This window comes from Ochotona princeps, chromosome 19, assembly GCF_030435755.1.
Source record: "Ochotona princeps isolate mOchPri1 chromosome 19, mOchPri1.hap1, whole genome shotgun sequence".
NCBI lineage: Eukaryota > Metazoa > Chordata > Mammalia > Lagomorpha > Ochotonidae > Ochotona > Ochotona princeps.
In genome coordinates this window covers 37,354,509-37,376,028 of record NC_080850.1, presented here as the reverse complement: position 1 = coordinate 37,376,028, position 21,520 = coordinate 37,354,509, and the positions used below count along the sequence as shown (strand labels likewise).

General features: G+C 43.3%; 2 protein-coding genes across 8 annotated transcripts in view; both read right to left on the bottom strand.

Annotated features, from left to right (window-relative positions):
* Positions 1-6,134, bottom strand: part of RAPGEF6 (Rap guanine nucleotide exchange factor 6) — a 153,013-nt gene extending 146,879 nt beyond the window's left edge. The window contains exon 1 of one of the 6 annotated variants that reach the window (XM_058677723.1): positions 5,733-6,134. In XM_058677723.1, the coding sequence (XP_058533706.1) occupies positions 5,733-5,801 (69 nt within the window). In that variant the 5' untranslated portion in view covers positions 5,802-6,134. Of the gene's footprint in view, positions 1-5,438; positions 5,698-5,732 lie in introns of those variants that run through there. The other 5 variants (XM_058677720.1, XM_058677726.1, XM_058677728.1 and 2 more) reach the window with 5 other exon arrangements.
* Positions 6,135-14,186: 8,052 nt separating this feature from the next.
* The window catches only part of FNIP1 (folliculin interacting protein 1), an 89,462-nt gene continuing 82,128 nt past the window's right edge, over positions 14,187-21,520 (bottom strand). For both annotated transcript variants that reach the window (XM_004586381.2, XM_004586382.2), the window contains 2 exons: positions 17,628-17,743; positions 14,187-15,747 (listed from right to left, as the gene is read on the bottom strand). In XM_004586381.2, coding sequence (XP_004586438.2) covers positions 15,669-15,747; positions 17,628-17,743 — 195 coding nt within the window. In that variant the 3' untranslated portion in view covers positions 14,187-15,668. The remainder of the gene's footprint in view (positions 15,748-17,627; positions 17,744-21,520) is intronic.

Sequence of the window (21,520 nt, the reverse complement as noted above, 5' to 3'; positions counted from 1 at the left end):
TTAAGAGTTGATCTGCACAGAATGATGTAGATGAAATGGTAGATAAAATATTGAACCAGAATATAAAGAATTACACAAACAAAAATAAACGATGATCAAAGTCCATTCCACAGGCAAACTAAAAAGCTTTCAAGAGCATAGTAGGCAGAAAGGATCTACTGAAATGAAGTTCAAAAGCAGGAATAAATGTGCAGTGACAGAACAACAATGGGTTCCTCTGGGAAAGGGTACTCACTAAGAGGAAAAGAGGAGTGGGGTAATATTCCACTCTACGATAGTACTCTATACCTCACACAGTTAAATGTCTGTCAAAATTCATTTTTTTGTATACATAAAGTATATGGACTATGTGTTTGATAGTCACTTTCAAAGTCAAAATAAAGTCTAGGGGGATACATCCCCTCTGCAGTCAGCTTCCACCTGCTGCTGCTTTACCTGCTTCCAGGGCCTCACCTCCCCTGACCAACTCCACTTTTTCCTATACTTAAAATCCTTCTTCCCGACTGAAGTACTACTGTCAACTGTGGAAGGGGAAGCGTCTTGTGTTAAGAGCTGCATTCACTGTTTATCTCCCTATTTACCTCCGCCCCCATCCAAAGTACACCTTCAAACTGCTCAGAGCAATTTTTATAAAGCTGACTCTAACTGGAGGCTTATCCCCTCCCCAGTAATTCTGAACTGATCCAAAGAGGCTAGGACAAGCAGCTTCACTGTTATGATCTAATACCATGTACCACCACCACCAGCCCACATGCAAGCCCAGTGTTTCTTTTCACTATTTCTCTTTCCCAAAAGAACTTTTAAACATTTTCTGCTAATTAAGGCTCAACTAAAATAATTAATTTAAATAATAAAATTTTCTAACTATTACATTTTGGAGGACCATAAAATACAGTAAGACCTATGATTTGCTTTTACTTCGATTAAAAACCCATGTTTGTCTACTGAGGGGTGATACTTCTACTAGGAATGCATGCCCCGTGGACTGGCCCCTGTGCCCACCTTTGTTCCTGTGGCTCTCTGCCAGGAATAAACTCCCTCACTGATGACAGTAAAGACTGAACTCAATGCTGCCCAAGAAGCCTTCTTTCCCCCCTCCAAAACTCTATTCACATCTTTGTCATGAATAACCTTGCCATGTCACCACATATACATTTTTTAATGATTTATTTATTTTTATTACAAAATCAGATATATAGAGAGGAGCAGAGACAGAGAGGAAAAGCTTGCATCGAATGATTCACTCCCCAAGTGACCGCAATGGCTGGAGCTGAGCCAATCTGAAGCCAGGAGCTTCTTTCGGGTCTCCCACGTGGGTGCAGGGTCCCAAGGCTTTGGGCCATCCTCAACTGCTTTCCCAGGCCACAGGCAGGGAGCTGGACAGGAAGGCGGACTGCTGGGATTAGAACCTGTGCCCACATAGGATCCCAGGGCGTTCAAGGCGAGGACTTTAGCCTGTAGACCACGCCCCCAGGCCCATACATTTAGACTTCAGGGTTTCTCAACTAACCGGAAAATAGGGACCCTGTCAAATTTCTCTCCACAACCTTGGGTTTTACTTTTAAAACATATTTTCATTGCCATGAAACGTAGAGAGACCTTTTCCATCAGCTGGTTCACTCTCAATGTCTACAATGACCAGCTGTGTGCTAGCATGAAGCTGGAACAGCAATCAGGCCAGGACTGTTACTGGCACACTGGGACACGGGCTAAGGCGTCTCAAGGAGCACGAAAGGCCCATCTCTTTGTCATGGGTGGCATTTGATTTGTTGAGTGGATGGCTACCATCATCTGGGAAAGGGAAGTACATATCTCAGCTTCCCTACAACGGTTTTCCTAATAACAGTCTGCTATTTTAGGCATAAACATTAATAGTCTTTTAATTCCAAAAGTGATCTGGATGATTACCTATACGTTTAATCTCTACCCGGAGCAGCAGGAAATAATTCAGTTCTGAGCACAGATAGTACATAACCAGATCCAGGCATGAGAATCCACTCTAGCAACAATATGACAATAAATCAAAGGATTCAAGCAAAAATCCAGGGGTGGAAAGGAAAACACAGCCTCAACTAGAGTACAGAAAGTGGGATAAGAAGGCAAAATGAGAATGTCAGAAAGTACAATCAGCAAGATTTGGTAGTCCACACAGAGGGAAGGTCCCAGGGAAAATCAAAAGTAGAATAAAATTTCTGGAGACAGCAACCATTGCAGCAGCCTACAGGACATTTCAGCAGGGAGAATAAAAATATGAGCTGAGGACAAATGGTTGAAGGACTCTGATGGCAGTTGGTAATCAGAGCAGTAAGGCCCTGCAGCACAGAAAGGGCTGCTGTAACTCACAGCGCAAGGTGTCTGCTGGTGCAAACCAGGCGTGGCCAAGCTGCTGAGTGAGCCACCCCAAAACGTGCCATCAGCAGTTCTCCTCAACAGAAGGATTCCCTTTCCTACTGAGGACTTTACAAAATGAAGTCTCCTATCTTCTGCTCACTAGTGGGAAGCATGTTAAGCACAAAGAGGAAAATAATCATGACAAATACAAGCATTTGTCTGATGTGAAAAAGATGGGCTACAGATAAAGAATAGTGCTGAACAGAGACCGAGTTAGGGGAAAAAGCCAAATTGATGGTCTCAATTTTGCCTGTGGCTTTTATAAATCATTTTAGCATGAGAACCCAAAATACAGTAAGTTAAGTTAGTAAGTTAAGAGCACATACTGTCCCATGGAGTATTTAAGTCTGAAATGTACCCTAATACAACATGGAAGCAGGCAACTCAGCAGAGCCAGTGTGCTCTAGAATTTGGGTTCATAGAATGGATGTGGCTTGAAAGTAAAAACGGTGTTATGACTTAGGTATCTGAAAAGCACACTTTGCAACACACGTCCACACACAGTGCCTGGTGCACCAGGACTACACCTTGAATGGAGTTTCACTTAAGTTTCAAGATAAAGGAAACAATGATTGCTTATCCGTTAGTGTATTTTTCTTCAACCAACAGGCGTTTCAGAAAAGTAAGTGGATCAAGCAAGCTGAATGAAGTGACCTTACCCCGTTCTATCTCACAAGGTCAACACCAGGGCTTAGGGCTTCTCTCCCCCTGCACCGCTTCCCCCGCCCTACGCAGTGTCTGCCCTCACCTGATAGGGCCCAGAGCACTAACTACCTTGAGGCTTTGCCTGGTCTCCATCTGCCTTGGAAATTTCACCTGGCTTCACCTCAGTCAGCAACTGTCAGCCAGCGATTTAACATTTCTATCGCCAGCTCAGCTTTCAAGCAAAATGTCATTTTCACATACAACTCCTCACCCAACATTTCTAACAGATGCGCCAAACTTAACAAGTAGATAACCGAGCTGCTCATCCTCCTCCACAGAACCAAACCATGCAGCTCCCTTCCTTTCTTTGATGGCAACTCAAACTCTTTTAACGCCAACTCTACAGCTCATTTAGGCCAAGAACTTTGAAACCATGCTTTATTCATTCTTTCCCTCAAAGCCCCCTCAATTGCAGTTGGTTAAACTTACAAAATTATTTCCAAAATCTGACTTATTCTCACCACTGCCATTACTATCACTTCAGCTGAAGTCACAGGCACCTTGTACCTGACTTAATGAGGCAGCTCACTTCCTGCTTCTGCCTCTGCGCCTCCACAGGCTGTTCTCAACATGGCAGCCACAGGACCCTCAAAAGTTAGCAGGGTACCACATCTCCCCTTTAAAACCCTTCGGTGACTGACTTCCCACTCCTTGCACTTAAAATAAAAGCCAAGGCGTTTGTAATGATTTAGAAAGTACTGTGTGATCTACCTCATTCAATTATTTCCTCTTCAGACTTCTTTTACAACCCTTGACACTTTCCTGCAGTCTTGTGGTGCTCCTGGCTGGGCCTGCCCACAAGGACTGTTCCCCGTTAGCCTCTTTCCCCAAGTAGTTCCACAACCAATTCCATCAGTGCCTTAAGGGTCATCCAGGGTCATCTTCTCAATCAGGACAAGGACCACCTTATTTAAATTACCTTATGAATGCCCCCTCACTGCCAAACCCACTTTTTCTGCCTTTTTAATAGTAATAACTAGCTAACGATTCTCATCTGCTTCTCATCTTGCTCCATTAAGATGAAAATACAACTAAGTCAGGCCTGTGGTGTGCACTCCTACAGCCAGTGTATAGATTAGTACCTTGAGCTAACACGCTCTAAATAATTATTCAATCAATATAGTTACAGCTAATCACCAAGAGTCCACTAAAACAGCAAGCTCTACTGAAAACAAATTAATTTGTGAGAATTTTATCAAATTACGTACCACACATAAACCACAGCATTCACAGTCTGTACCCATACACACACTACACATACGAAAACATCACCAATGAATCACGCAGTCCACACGTTGTGCTGCGAGATGTCAAAGCTTTATTTTGTATGGTCCCAATGGGAAGCTGTCTGGTATTCCCTCCAGCTACGCTGCTGTTCCACGGAACCAGTAAAGCACCTACCACAGCATACACTGGTCAACATGACTGAGTAGCTCAGAAATCCTCTGAAGGCTCAAACCTAGGCAATTCTGAAGCAGGAAAGGCTGCCATTAAAGTAAGATTTTCTCATTAACCCAGGCATAAACATCCTTATTACTTGCTAAAGGTCTATTCTACATTGCAAGCCCTTTGTGGCTCTTACTGATGAGACCAAGCCTACAAGTGAATTCACCTGAGCAAAGCTAACACTTTCAGTTCATATCAACCGCAGCAATCGCCACAGGGAACTGCAGACACGCGAGATTACAAGGCTAACTCTCAAGTGGGCCTTTACACAGTGGGAGATTGTGCCCGCACTTAGGCAAGGATGAGGTTTTTCAGTAACAAAGTTTGACCCCGTATCTCAACTGAATAATGGACTGTCCCAGAAAGTCTGCCAAAAGTTACTAAGCCTTATCACGCAAAACACTATAAATCTGAAAAAATAACCAAAAGTAATTTAAAGAAGAATTAAAGCATTTCATTTCTAGCAACCATAACCAATTCAATCCAACAAACCGTTCACACAGCTGTTAGTTTTGGCTAAGACATACCACTCAAAACAGAAACGTCCCCAAAACAAAAAAGTCTTAACCGCCCCCACCGCAGACCCCTCCCCCAAATCAATGCACTCGGCAAGTACCGGCACACGCGCCTGAAAACAAGCTTCCACGCCAAAGGAAAACCTTCCGAGCTGATGCCATCACCGCTAACCCCTCACCGGAACGTTTGCATTCGAGCAGAAAGTAATCTAAAAATTCCCTCCCATAGTCTGAAAAAGTACCTACAGAACTTATTTTTAACCACGCATCATCCACCACGGAATTCGTCATTTGACTGCAAAGTTTCAGATAGACTTTGAAAAGTAGTTGTTTTTAGGTAACTGGAGCTTTCAGAGATTGTTCAAGTTACTACTAAGTCACCTAGCCGTTTCAGCTCACAACTTCTCGCTGTTCACCTCAATGCGCGAGCAAACTCCGAGAACCGAATTGTACCCAACTCAGGGTCACGAACGGGGTTTCCTTTCTTACGGCAGACCCAGGGAAGTCCCCGGCCAGGACCGCGGCCACGGCCCGGGTCAGAGCCGGGGGCCGCAGAGCACACACCCGGCAGCAGGTGCGAAACTGTGGCCAAGGGGCAGTCCCCGCTGGGCTGGGACCTGACAGGGCGCGCTGGCCGTTGAGGCGCGGGGCGCGCGACACCACCAGCCTCCTTACCTCGGGGGTCCGTTCCGGCGGTTTCTTCTTCAACGCCTGCCTAGCGCCGGGGTCCACCGGTGAGTTCATGGCCGCGGACCCCCGAACTCCCCCGTCGGTCCTCACCAGCCCAAGCGGCAGCCCATTCACTTTAGGTAAGGGGTTCGCCCCACCCCCTCAAAAAAGGGAGGGGACGCCAGACAAGTCGCGGGGCCCAAACTCCAGCAAACAAGCCTTCGCAACGCCCGCCCAGGGCCTCAGCCCACGCGCGACTGGCCAGAAACAAGCCCGTGCGGGGGCGCGGGCGCGTGAGGACGCAGGCGCAGTGCACGCCCGGTCGCTCCCGAGCGCCCAGCGGTGACGTCAGAAGCGGGGCGGTGCTCCGAAGCCTTTCCCGACCCTTCGTTTGAGTCTCAGGACACCTCGCGAGATCTCCCACGGAACCCGTCACGCGACTCCCCTCGCAATGCTGGGTTCGGGCTCCCCGGCTTCCGGTGGAGGGGGGAGCGGAGAGACAGGAAACTGGCCGTGAAGCCCTGAGGCAAACTGGCGTGTTGGGGCGGGACTGCAGGGCTCGGCTGTTAGGATGGAGGGAGCGGTTGGGGCCCTAGTGCGGAAGCGGGGTCGCGCTTCCTGTGACTGACATGATTCTGGGAGAAGGCTCGGAAGTCGAGGCGCCGAGGGGCTCTCGGGGCGGTGCGTTGCCGCCCTGCTTCGCGTCTCCCTTTCGAGAACGAAGTCAAACAAGCTTCCCGCAGACAGGTGCGGCGTGCTCGTGCGCAGGTCGCGCGTTCGCACGGCCGGTGCCTCGGGCCGCTCCTGGCAGGACTGCTTCCATTCTAGTTTTCCCCGCGGACTGAATAGGACCAGTTTGAATTCATTGACTGGTCCCTGGAAAGGAGGAGTGGGCGCTGAGCGAGTCGGAGCCCTCTGCTCGGGGTACGAGGGGGCTTTCCTCCGGGCGCTGTGCCCCCCCCCCGGGTGGTAAACACCTGCGGGACTCTGCGCCTTTCTCAAAGCAGGCGTTAGAGTAACAAAAAAGAAAAGCGAATTCAGGCTACAACACTGTATCATTTCTGCGAGCTGTGATGACTGCCGAGGTCCACCAGAACTGCTTTTCACTCGTCTTGGGGTCTGCCGGAATGAAAATTTACAACACAGATTATCACATCTTTCGCCCGGGCGCGGTTTTTTGTTTGTTTTGGTACAGGGAAAAAATTACCAGGGTAGTTGTGGTTCAGCTACCCACAAAGAATGAGAAAGTCATAAGACATTTGCAGATGTCTCGTTTTCCCGCGCGCGCGTTTGTGTATGTACAAATGATCTCCAAGTTCCAACCAGTACCAAATAGATTCTCTTCCATTCTCTAAGCGTCAGTTTCGTAAGTCACAATATTTAAAAGGGAGAACAAGCATGATCATCATGAACTTAAGGGGCAAACACCCACCTTCAGTTAAGCGAATTTACTGAAACTATCTCTGAACTTCAGTTGCCACATCTATAGAAATGGGAATAGCAAATAAACTGATTTCAACACTCCATATATGAGATGGTTCGCCAAACATCACAAGTAAGTGAACAACTGGATAGTTTAAAAAAAAAAGAGGTACCCGATTTGTAACCCACAGAAAACCACATCCCGAAGTAGATGTGGAGCAGGGCACTCTCCCAAACTGACAGTTCTTAGGCTTTGAGAACCTATGGGGGGCCGGCCACCCCTTATGTTCTTAGAAATTGCTTTCTGTACACCAGAAAGGATGGAGAAAATGTTCATTGTAACTGTCACACTTGAACAAGATTTGCAGTCCTGGGTTGATGGCTGGGTCTGGAAGGTGGGCTTTGGGTAGGTAACTGGAGAGCTGCCCTCAGGTCACTCCTGCCTGGGGTTATATAAACTGAGGTACTTTTTGTCTATTTCCTGGCTTACCATTTGACTCCCTCTGCCATTCCCGGGCCCAAGAAGTGTAAGTCAGCCAAGCTGTCCAATCTTGGAGTCTGAACTTACTTGACAAAAATAAACTTTCTTCTTTCCTAAAAAGTTTCTTGTAAGTATTTTAGTTAAGATGATGAAAAGCTAATTCATTACTGTAAAACTGTTACTAGCCCAAACATTCATCAGTACTAGAATTAAAGTAAGTCAATTGTGGTATGTTAATTCGGTGGAATATCCGCTATGCAGCACGTGGAAGACTCGATGGCATAATGATGGCAGAAAGGAACACACTCAGAACGTGGAGTAGAATTACAGAGTCCTAGTGAAATTAAATAGACGCACCTGCCAAGGCAAAACTACACAATGAAGGAACATGAGCATGAAAGACTTGCAGTTACAAATATGAGAAAGTAGAATGTTCTGATCAGGAAAGGGTTGGCTTGTGAACTGCTAAAAATTAGCTACTTACTGACCTTGGTGATGATTACACAAGTGCATATTTATTCACTTTTCGGTCTACTTTATAAGAAAATTACTTACATGTGCAAAAATAACTGTCTACCTTTAAAGTAAACAAATAGGCCAGCTGTCGTGAACACCGAGCCCGGTTACTCGAACAAACGCCACGAGTCGAGAGAATGGATGCTTGCAATCAAGAGTTTATTCAAGCGAGCACACACCAAACAGGACGGGGGAAGCCACCGAGGGCATGGAAGTCTGCTGGGCTTTGGTTCCTAGGGGGAACCTGCTGGGCCCTTGGCTCCGGTCTCCTGGGAGCCTGCCGGCTGGGGGTGGAAGCCCAAGAGGTTTGGCTCCGGTCTAGTGGGAGCCTGCTGGCTTCAGTGACTGGGACCAAGGCATGGATTTATATACAATTCAGTGGGTCAAACAAGCAGTTGTTACGTTTTGATTGGTTATTACATGTTATCTATCAGCAACACTAGCTTTCTCTCAGATCTGAGAAACATGTTTTTTTTTACATATTCATCAAGATACATTTTCTTCTTATCATTTTTACCATAACTTGTTTTTTATGACATACTTACGTACATTAGAGCTTCTTGACAGGAGTGATAAGAGAGAGCTTAGTACATTGGAGTTTTTGACAGGATAGGAGAGGGCTTACGTACATGGGGGCTTCTTGACAGGAGTGATAGAAGAGGTGGCCCCATTTCACCAGGAGCTTAGGAAGATGGAGTCACCTCTGTTCAAAAGCTCCAACATATATACTATATTCATTTTTAAGTCACAGCATAATTTATATGAAAGATCTATTATAGCTATTTCTGGGTCATCAATCTCAGATAAAAGTGTAGTAATATTAAGGATATAATTAAGATTATTGATAATATTACTACCCATCTCTCCCATGGATTCATTTTTATCTATACCCATTTAAGTATGTATTGATGGAGCAGTGTAGATGCAGATGGGAGCAAATAAACACTTATAACCAGACTGTTCCTATCACCAGCATTGTGGTCTAACAGGTAAAATCGCAGTCTGTAATATCAGCATCTCACATGGATTCTATTCACGTCCCATGTGTTCCACCTGCTGCACTTCCAAATAAACAGAAGGCGGCCCGTGAGAGACCTGGATGAAACTCCTGGCCATTGTGGCCATTTGGGGAGTGAGCCAGCAGATGGAAGATGTGTCCCTTTGTATTTTTGTTTTTTTTAAATCTTACTGCCTTTTCTATTTTTCCTTCAAAGCTATAATTCCAGCTCCCTCTGCACTTTCACCTTGGGTTCTGTCCCACTTGCTACCTTCCGATGTTGACAAAGAAATATGAAGAAAGCTGGGGTATCTCTATAATGCATCTCTCACCACCTACTAGTTTGGAAAACATTCTGGTCCAAGACAAACTGACTCCATAGTAAGGACTATGTGCCCTCATTCCATCAGAGCAAATCCTCTGTGCCTGTTTTTAATGAACAACATCAGACTCCATGCTTCTCAGGAAGGCTGCCAAGATTCCCCAAAGATTTATGTACTAACAGCACATATAAACACAAAAAACAATTATAACCTTCTACCATAATTGATGGTTGTTTCAATACTTGATACAGCGGCGTGGCCTAGCGGCTAAAGTCCTCGCCTTGAACGCCCCGGGATCCCATATGGGCGCCGGTTCTAATCCCGGCAGCTCCACTTCTCATCCAGCTCCCTGCTTGTGGCCTGGGAAAGCAGTTGAGGACGGCCCAATGCATTGGGACCCTGCACCCACGTGGGAGACCCGGAAGAGGTTCCTGGTTCCCGGCTTCGGATCGGCGCGCATCGGCCCGTTGCGGCTCACTTGGGGAGTGAATCATCGGACGGAAGATCTTCCTCTCTGTCTCTCCTCCTCTCTGTATATCTGGCTGTAATAAAATGAATAAATCTTTAAAAAAAAAAACTCAAAAGTGATAGTGACAATAATAGTAACAGGTACTCCCCCAAAAGCCAGTGGTTTAGTCCTGCCTCCAGGTGTCACTGTTTGAATCACTGGAGCCCCAGGAAGGCAGCTTCCCAATAAGCCTACTCAGGTTGGAATCTGTAGGAGAGGATACACACAGGCCTGATGGAAGGCTAGGCTTTCCCAGAGAACAGGACACAGGGACAGACACACCCACATGGTCAGAATCATACACAATTCAGTGAGCCACCGCCAAAGTGATCCGCCCATTTGGTTGTTGTTTTAAATTGTAGCAATATGTAGTGGCTGTTTTACCTACTTGAAAGACAGGAAGACAGAGAAAGAAACAGAGATCGTTGACCTTGCCAGTTTACTGCCCAAATATCTCCAACAGCTGGAGCCCCAAACCGAATCCTGGTCTCCCAAGAGTGGCACAAATCCTAGTATTTAAACCATTACCTCCCATAGGGTGCATTCGCAGAAAGCTGGATTGGAAGTGGAGCTTGGACTCAAACCCAGGCACTTGAATAAGGCATGCAGGAATCCTAAACAATGGCTTAACCCCTGTGATAAATATCCACTCCTGGATACAATGTTAACAGCTTTTCATGACTCTTTTAATCTGGATTATTAGGGTGTTTTGTAAAAGCACGCAAATAAAATGTTTAATTTGACATTATGAATAGATCATACCAATATATTTTTGTTATTGTGGTTTTATTCCTAACTTTCATTACAGATTTTCCTAACAATACGTGGGGGGTTTTGGAGGAAAGGCTGAGTAGATTATTTAATAACAGTAGCAGTCAAATATTAGACATAGCATTTGAGATGCATCAACACTTGATTAAAAAAACTTTTGCTATCTTCTGTTTTGCTTTTCTTCTTTCTTTTTCTTTTTTTTTTTTTTTTTTTTTCAAATTTTCAGAGGTGAGGGGTGGGAGACAAAAAGAGAGAGCCCGTCCTCCAAAGTTCACCTCCCAATGGCCTGCACTGGGCTAAAACTGGATGGAGCTGAAGCCAGAACCAGAACTCAATGAAGGTCTCCTAGGTGGATGGCAGGAACCCAGCCACTTGAGCTCTCGGCCTTACTTCCCAGAGTCTGCAACATCAGGAAGCAGCAGTTAGGAAACAGACCCAGGCACTGAATCCTGGATATCCTACCGAGCATCTTTACTGCTAGGCTAAATATTCACCATTGACATTGACTGCCTCATTTGATTACTACAATCACATCAAATAGATTCTGTCAAGATGCAAAAGTTACAGGCTCACATGGCTGGGCTGAATCATCCAACAGCAGGAACTAGCATGGGTTGAAGGCCAGTTAAGAAAGGCCGCTGCTCCTGCTGGGACAGGAGGTGAACTGAGTGGTGCTGGCCCATGGACCCACTGGTATGTGCAAAACCTGACACCAGGAGGGGCTCTGATGGAGGAACCTGAGCAGCTCCTCTGACAGGACACTGACCCTACAATAAGCGCGGGAGGCAAGGAAGGAAACAGCCCAGAAGAGGATATGGAAAGTGTCCCACTGGAATACATTTGGCATGGGTTGGGAGCGAACCAGGCTGAGTCAGTTCGCGTCATCCACTGGCAAGTCTGAGCGCCAGAACAGAGTGTGGGTCAGGCCAGGTTCGGTTGAGACAAAAGCAGTACACAACACAGAAAGCCAAGGTGAGGCTACCTGTGCCATATGGGACCGCAGCACCCAACCAGCACACGTGAGAATTAGGAAGGGAGGGGCAGAGCCAACAGAGGAATAAGGGGTGGCTCCCTTGCTGGATAGCTGCTCCCGCTGGAGAGCGTGAGCTGGGATGGGGACAGACCAGAATAGGCAGGGCTGCAGCACCTGTGCGCCTCGTGGATCTGGTCAGGGAAGAGCCAGGATGGGTGGACTATTCCTACTGGTGCAAACAAAATTAGAGTGGGTGAGAGCTACTGGGGCTTACCCGTAGCAGAAGCTGGCATTAGGGTCTAATACTGTCAAGTCTAACCACAGAGTCACCTGGAGAGTGCATAATCTGGGAATGAGAAAGACTGGGAAGGGAAATAGTGGGCTCCTCCCTCTTGAATTACCACTCCCATGGGAGGACACAAAATAACTAGGACGGGGGCTGGGGTGGCTAGACAGAGAGGCACTCAACAACACCCGTGAGGGTTGGATAGCTGAGCTGATTAGATGGAACTAAGCCCTTCGACATTTACAGGAGCCAGATGGGATATGGAGCAGACCGGACTGGTCTGCTACACATATTGGCAAGCCAGGGTAGGGGTGGGCCTGGTGGGAGTTATTGTGGGTCGCTCTGACTGGGCTGCAGCTTTCACTGGTTTATGTGAGGGCTGAGCGCGTGATGGGCAGAGCCAGGATGGACTGCAACACTCATTGGTTCCGGTGGAGGTCGGGGCTGAGAACAGAACCAACCCAGAATTGCAACCACCAGCTAATTGGGGTGATGGAATGTGGCGGGCCCTGTACTTGCTAGTACATATAGGAATCTGGTCTGGGAACACCTCCAAGTTTCTTTGGGAATCCCCTCAATCAAAATGGCGGACTCAAAACATTAACCAAGAAAAGATGGAAGATGGAACAGGTCAATCAACCACCTCAGCTATATGTTGGCAGCGAAATACTGGACAAGGGAAGACGCTATGATGGACTATGTCAATCAGCGGATTCTTCAACAGCCTTATCGTACCTGGAGTGGCGAGACTGGCAGTGATTTATGACTGGTGAACTATCGGAACCACTTGAGCAAGGATCTCCGAGCGTGCCCTACATCTGGGACCTGGGGTAGGTGGGAGACTAGGTGGGGCTTCTCCCTCAATATTCCCTTTACCTCGGATATATGAAGGAAACAATAGAGAAATGGTGGTCTTACCCACTTTCCCATAGCCCTTGTACCTTTTTACCTTAATTAACAATGTAAAGATTGCCAAAATACAATTAAAAAAAAATTACAGGCTCAGAAATGTCAAACTTAGGGCTAGAAATCAGGTGGTCTGACATCAGAATTCGTGTTACACAGACCTTATTAACAGATGAAAAACAGACCAATATAACCCATCAAATTGACAAGTATATTTATTGCACAAATTTCCCCCAGAACTGGGAGGTTATTATAATACAGGTGTATAGTTGAGAAATGTATTCAGAACAAGGAACAAATATGTACATTTTATATATCCATCATCTAAAATAACTTAGAGAAAGCAGAACATTCTCATAAGATATATACCAAAAGTAGGCATTATGTAAAATCTGGGTTTGTTTTTTTTTAGTAATTATCCCCAATGTATGCCAACTGCAACAAAATGAAATCTGTACTAGTATGTTTATTGCACTTAACATTTTCAATTTCAAAATTAAGACACATTAATAAATGTTAGGAAGATTTAAAATCAAACCAATTAGTTTATATACAAGGAAAAATTAGTTTTCATTCTATAATGTAAAAGATCCCTTTTTCATTTCCTGTTACAACAGGATTTTTTTGATATGTAACACATACCTGTGTCTGTACCATAAGAAGTTCAAAAAATTATTTCATATGTGCCAAAATTCTTTTCACACTCATCAGAATGACTCTATACCTTAAGGAAGCAGCAGCTTACTCCTTGGGCTTTGTGTAAGGACAAATGACTATGAGGAAGGTACCAGAAATTACAGAAGGATTAGGAATTATAGAACTCAGGAATCCTATAAGGATTGATTCTGGAAGAAATTAAATGCCTTCTCCTTCCCAGCAATGCTTATTTTTAAAGTAACAATAGCATTAGTCATCTACTTATTCAAGACAAGATGAACTTAGAATTCCTAAACAGTAATGTTATTAGATATTTCGAACAGACTGAAAATAGTTTGATGGTTAAGAAAATGCCCAGAAATAGACATTATCTAGCCGCTACATATTATATTGAGCTACAATCAAAAAATATTTAATGGACATACAAATTTTTCTATATCCTGAATTCTGCCAAAGAAATTCACAGAATTCCAAAAACAGGTGACAGAAGAATTCTGGTAATGAATGAAATAATTAAATTAAGCCAAAGAAAAATTATCCATAAACAGTCTTTGGATATAAGTCATCCTTGGGAGACTCAGGTACTAATTAAGGACAACATAATATGAAATGGAACATAAAGATTTCTAGGTTACATTCCATTAAAATAACCCCTTCTTTGTGTACTTAGAGATCTCTTGAATACATAAAAACAAAGCAAAAATGTAATCCAATGCTATAAATTCAAGGTCAAAGACTAAAGACATCACAGAAAATGTCCATTCATTACAAAAAATTTAAATAGCCAGAATGGATGTGTTATACAACAAATGTATTTTCTTTAGTTCATCAACTATGAAAATATTCAATGAAAGGAGATACCAACTTTACTTCTAGCAATTAAGAATATCTTAGATCAGACAAGCAAAGAACAAACTACAATATAGTATTCAAGTGAACTGAGGTAGTAGAGCATATTGAAAACCATACCTACCCATCCTTCTATTTACATTACTTAGACGAGTTTGGTTCCGTGTTCGCCTTTCTTACAAGCAGTGCTCTATAGTAAATACAAAGACAACAACTGCAAAGCAGAAATCTAGGAAAGAAACCAGCTTCTGGAAGACTGGAGCTCTTAACAAAAATAATTATGAGTTTTAGGAGTTCTGTTAGTGTAAACTGAATGTTATTAAGCACTGAAACAAATGTCTGGCTCCTGTGGGTTCAAGAAGGGCTGTTACTGAAAGCAAAGGCCTCAGCTACCTGAGCACTTCTGAAAGAAAACGGCATTATGCTTTCCAATGCTGTGGAGCAAACTTTAACCCTAATTTTCACTTATTAAATTAGGGAATATGTATTGATAAGAATTCGCTCATAAACAAACAGTATAAAGTTGCATTATTTTGGGAATCTAAATATTATAGCCTTATAAAAGATTGGCTTGATTTGTAGAGTGTGTGAAACAGAAAAATTACCAGATAGTAACATTTCAACATTACTTACAATAACTGCAAATATTTTTTTAAAAAGGCTTGTTTTACCAATCTTGTGTTTTTATCTCACACTTAAAAAAAAAAATAGGTACATATGTACACTTTGTTGGGCAACACACACATTTACACTATATTATTCTTAGTTTGTTATACTTACTGGGCTATTAAAGAACCTGAAATTAACTGTGTTGAATTATAAAACAAAATAAATAATCAAGGTTTTATAGATTTCTGTACCTTAGAAATAAAGAAAAGATAAAACTAATGAAAATTTCTGAGCCATTTAAATCATGAGACATCTGTTGGTATTGATGAGCTTGAAGTACATCACAGCCATCATATGAAATTGTAGAAATTTCTGTTACACTTTGGTTTTTTCAAGTGCTTTATCCCAAAATTGTTTATGCTAGTTTAGTTTCACTAAGTTAAAAATCTACCACCGCCCACAAGTCCCATTAAAAAGAGAGGAAAAAAAATCCCAATGTATACAGATAGGAAATGCAAGACTGGATACCCAGACAACTGCTCACTCAGATGGAAGTGTAACAGGAACAAATCTACACAAGTACATTTTGTGTCTGCTTCCTCCTTTGCTACTTAATTTTCCTCCAAAGCTAGCCTTTAGTCATGTTAAAGGAGTATCTGAGCAACATAAGGAGAATGAGTGCTTGCTACAGCAGCCAGAAGAGGAAGGTCACTGGATTCAATCCTGAAATGAAGAAAAAAGCTCTGGTTAGCCTTTCTGTAAACCTAGAAAATGACTCTCTCAGACACTTAACCACTACCTCAGCAGTTAGGAAGCTATTCTGAACAAAAGGAAGATAGCAAGAGAGCTGGCAAAAATGAGACCCAAAGATTTAAAATTAAAAAAAAAAGAAAGCCTCTGAAATTAAATCAAGGTAATGAAGTCATGAATGGAAAAGCATGGTGATGGACCATGAGTTTGGGAAAGCCACAGTGTCTAAAAAGTACAGCATAGAACAATTAACAGAATAACTGTGTGCACCTAGACTATTCTGGATAAAATGTTCCTGCAATAAGACATACTGGAAAAGTAATACAAGCTTCTTAAAATGATTACAGTCTTCCTCTCAATGTTGCTGGAAACCAATGCTTTCCACATAATATTCTATGTTATTTACCAAAATGCCTGTAAAATTTTAAATACACGTGACCATTAGCAAACAATTCTATTCAAAGAATTTAGTCCCCAAACATTTATAATATTCATTCCAGCACTGATTTTAACAAAAAAACACTGAAACTAATCCAAATCACAAGACATAAGGGAATGCTATACAACCAATAAGAAGGAGATATACTCATAATGAACATTTCAGTTTCATTAAAAGGCAATTTATGACACACAGAACATAAATCAATTTCAGTGAGAGTGAGTAACCTGTTACCAGTGTTTGGGTAGGGGTTAGGAGCAGGGGAGAAGAAAGTCACAATTTACTTTTAATTTTATGTCAATATACACTGAACTAGTTGAAGCTTTAGTAAGGCTTTAAATTCCCTTTCTCTCCTCTTCCTTTCCCCCAAAAAAGATTATATCCTGTTACTCATTTCCAGAATAGTGGAGAACCATTCTTTGTGTACTCCTTAAGTAAATGGCCACAATAGAACTTGAACAACACTGTCCTGTCTTGACACATAAATTGGATCAGTAGTCAGAAAGAAAAGGAGTCACTCAAATCTTTATTGGTATGTGACATATGGCATGTTTAACCTATTGGATCATGAATTTCCAGTCTGTGTGGAATTACCAGCTCCCTGCTTGTGGCCTGGGAAAGCAGCAGAGAACGGCCCAAAGCCTTGGGACCCTGCATCCACGTGGGAGACCCAGAAGAGGTTCCTGGTTCCTGGCCTTGGATCTGCTCAGCTGTGGCCCTTGTGGTCACTTGGGGAGTGAACCAGAAGACAGAAAGACCTTTCTGTCTGTTATCTCCTTCTCTCTGTTCATCTGCCTTTCCAATAAAAATAAATCTTTAAAAAATTGTCTTTTACTGCATTCTGACTATGCTGTCAACATACTGTATGTAATGGGCACACGGGACAATGCCTCTCAGATCAGGCTGATAGGAAAATGCCTTAGAACAGAGTAACATCGGGCCCAGCAGCATGGCCTAGCGGCTAAAGTCCTCGCCTTGAATGTGCCAGGATCCCATATGGGCACCAGTTCTAATCCCGGCAGCTCCACTTCCCATCCAGCTCCCTGCTTGTGGCCTGGGAAAGCAGTGGAGGACGGCCCAAAGCCTTGGGACCCTGCACCCGCGTGGGAGACCCGGAAGAGGTCCCTGGTTCCCGTCTTTGGATTGGAGCAGCATCGCAGCACCGGCCCGTTGCGGCTCACTTGGGGAGTGAATCAATGGACGGAAGATCTTCCTCCCTGTCTCTCCTCCTCTCTGCATATCTGACTTTGTAATAAAAATAAATAAATCTTTCAAAAAAAAAAAAAAAGAATAGAGTGACCTCAACGGAAACAATGTCCAGTTTCTACATCAGGTAAAGGCACTTGGGGGGAAACTCTGAGAAACACTCTTTGCCTTGCAGAAAACAAAGCCCGACAGGAAACCAGAAACATACCCGAGCACGACTCCCAGCTCCTTGACGTGAACACGCATTTGCCCCCGAAGGTACTCAGACAGCATTTTGCTCTTGAAGTACAACTCCTGCAGCCGGTCTTCAAGATGCATGACACACTGTAGTCATGAGAGGGAACCAAGAAGGAGTCAGTTTGCTATCCAACCCCTAGTGAACATACACTCCAAGCATTATATCTGCACAATTCTATTCAGTTAATACAAAAATAAAGTACAATTTTGCATACATTTTTATAGTATGCAGTTTTAGCTACAAGAGCATGTGAACCTTTTTCTGGCTCATACAATAGACTGCCCTCCACAGGGCTTTTTAAATTGTGGTAAAATGCAAGTGACATAAAATTTACCATTTTAAACTTTCTCAAGTGTGTCTTTCAGTGATATTACATTAAAATGTTGTGGAAGCATCATCACTACCTATTTCCAGAACTCTGAAATAATATTTTTATTCCAAATTAGAAAAATGTTAGCTCTTACAAACTGATGCATTTCAAATGTATTTTGACATGAAAGGCTGGTTATTGCTTCTTTAAGGCTTCATTTAATTGCTTGTTTGAAAGTCAGGATTACAGCGAGAGACAGAGACAGAAATCTTCCATTAACTCTCCCGGTAGCCACAAGCACCAGGGCTCAGCCATGCAGAACCCAGGACCCCTTACTGCTTCTCCTATATTAGTGGCAAGAGCCCAAAACACTTGGGCAATCTCTACTGCCATCCCAGGCCATTAGCAAAGAGCTGGATTGGAAGTGGAACGGTTGAGACACAAACTGGTGTTCATGTGTAATATCAGCAAAGCTCAATTTGCCTTGCCACAAGGCTGGTTCCAAAGAGATGCTTCTAAGCTAAAACATCAAATACTATAGCATAAACATTTTATTTATCCTCAAATAACTTGCTCAATTTACTAAAGGGGATTTTTCAGATAAACTGGTTCAAAGTATAGTTACAATTTTTAAAAAGCGCTGTTCTGGTGTTGAAATATTTAATTCTCAATGTATACTATTCCAACATAACAAGCAACTGAAAAACCTTCTAAAAACTCTTTTTCTTGGAAAAATATAACTTTTCTTGGCTAACTCACTGTTTTGTGGTGTATACTTCTTTTTCAATGCTTGTTTAGACCGAAATACCGCAAGAAGAAAATGTTAATAAATATATGTATATATAAAATATGTATTACGATGTTTGCCCATGTTAACCAGCTTAAGTTGTGTAATTTAGTACTAGTCAATTCACTCAAAATGCTGTGAAACCATCGCCACCATCCACTTCCATACAAACTAACAACAGTAACTGCTTATTTCCTACCCTACCACCCCCTGCCCTACTTATTCTGCCGTTTGTGTGTTTGATGAATGTAATTATTTGGGATACTGCATGTTAAGTGTGATTTTACAGTATCTGTCCCTTTGTATTTGGTTTACTTGACTGTTTCTGAGGTTTAGCATGTTGTGGTATATATTAGAATTCCTTTTACGGCTAAATAAATATTGCATTAAATGTATATTTTATATATTCATATATTTGATCTTGGACTCCGGGATTCTTTTAAGATTCTAATTATTATTTTGATTTTTAGGTTATTTTTTATTGGAAAGACAGATCAGATTTATATAGAGGAGAGACAGAGAAAGATCTGTGTCTGCTGATTCACTCCTCATTGGCAGCAACAGACAGAGCTGAACCCGTCTGGAGCCAGGAGTCAGGAGTTTGTTCTGGGTCTCTTATTTGGGTGCAGCTTTTGCCATCCTCCACTGCTTTCCCAGGCCACAAGTAGGGAGCTGGACAGGAAGCAGAGCAGCCAGGACACAAACCAGCACTCATATGGGATTCCCAGCACTTGCAAGGTGAAGATTTAGCCACTGAGGCATTGTACGAGGCCCTTATATTGAAAGGCATTATCACAGAGAGACAGGGAAAGACATAAGGCTGTTCCATCTGCTCATTACCTCTCCAATGACTACAGTAGCCACATGTTGTCCAGGCTGAAGGCAAGGCCCAGCAACATCATATTGGTCTCACATGGAGTCCAAGTACTTGTGCATTCTGAGCCACATCAACAGGAAGCTGATCACAACTCATTACTCTGCCAGGATCCAGTGATCCTAGCACCCCAACTGATCCTGAACTGTGGGACTACAAACAGTAGCTCAACCTACTGTAACACTTAGTTGGCTTCCATTTGAGTGATGAGCTTTTTAATATATATTTTTTTCTAATTTTTGGAAAAGTTTGAGAGGGACAGTGAGACAGAGATAGATGTCTTCCGTGTGCCAGTTCACTCCCCAAATGGCCACAAAGGCCTCAGCTTGGCCAGTCCAAAGCCAGGAGCCAAGAGCTTCTTCTGAGTCTCTCACGTGAGTGGCACAATCCAAACTGTTGTAACTTTTAAGGCCATTAGCAGGGAGCTGAATTGGTAGTGGAACAGCTGGAACTTGAATTGGCTCCCATATGGGAAACCAGCAGTATGGTTAGCAGGCCTACAACCTACATCCCAACACTGGCCCTACTTGGATTGCTAACTCTGGCTATCATGACTAATGCCACTTGAGCTTCAGGATAAATTTATCTATCTGAATCCCTGATTTCAATTTTTTGGCATGTAAGTGTAGAGCTGATGGATCATGTGTTAAAAGTTTGAGAACCGGCACTTTTTCATATTTCAATCCACGCTACAGGAGGGTCCCAAGTCCTCCACACCCTGGCTAACAGTTACCATTGGGTTTTTGTTGTTCTTTTTAATGATTGTCATCCTTATTGTAGTTTTGTTTGTATTACTCTAATATCAAATGATACTGAGCACATATTTTTAGATTTTTTAAAATTTATTTTATTTGAAGGCAGAGGGAAAGAGAGTGAGATCTTCCATCTGCTTGTTCATGACACTAAATGCCTGCAGGAGTCATGACTGTGAGACTTAGGCTAAGAGCCAGGAACTCACTCCAGATTTCCTACATGGGTGCAGGGACCCAAGTATTCAAGTCATTACCTGCTGCCTCCCAGAGTACACAGTAACAGGAAGCTGGAACTGCAATCAGAGCTAGGACTCAACCCACACATTCTTCATTGCTTTTTTTAACTTAACAATTACTTATTTATTTGAAAGAGTTAGTAGGAACGGTGTGTATGTATGTTTTTGCTGGTTCATTCCCCAAGTGGCCGCAATGGTCAGGACTGGGCCAGCCCAAAGCTAGAAGCCGGGAATTCCATTCAGGTCTCCTATTCGGGTGCAGAGAGGACAATATGCCCTTGGGCTGTGTTCCACTGCTTTTCCAGGAATATAAGCAGGGAGCTGGATGGGAAGTGGAGCAGCTGGAGGGGACTGCAAATAGCACCCATATGGATGCCAACACTGTAAACAGCAGTGTTAACTCCACTTTTGAACCAGAATATGGAAACTTTCTTCCTCTGTAACTGTGCCTTTCAAATAAATAAATAAATCTTAAAAAAAAATTACAGAGAGAGAGGGAGAGTTCCTGGGATCATAGCAATGACCAAACCTAGGCCAAGCTGAAACCAGGAGCCAGGAACTTTGTCCAGGTGTCTCATGTAGATAACAGGGGCCCAAACACTTGGGCCATCTTGTACTGCTTTTCCTAGACCATGAGCAGCCAAAACAAGAACTGTGCCAATATGATACACTGGATTCCAAGGTGGCAGCCTTATCCACTATTCCACAAACCTGACCCAAAACTGCAGTTCTTTACTTAGTCCAATATGACTGAATAATAGGGACACACATTAAGAAAGGTGTCTAAGTGATTTCATTATTGCGCAAACTTCATAGCATGTACTGAAACCTAACTAGCACAGGTCAATCACTCTACATATCTGTTAAGACTACCATCTCTGTGAATGACCTGGGGCCACATGCT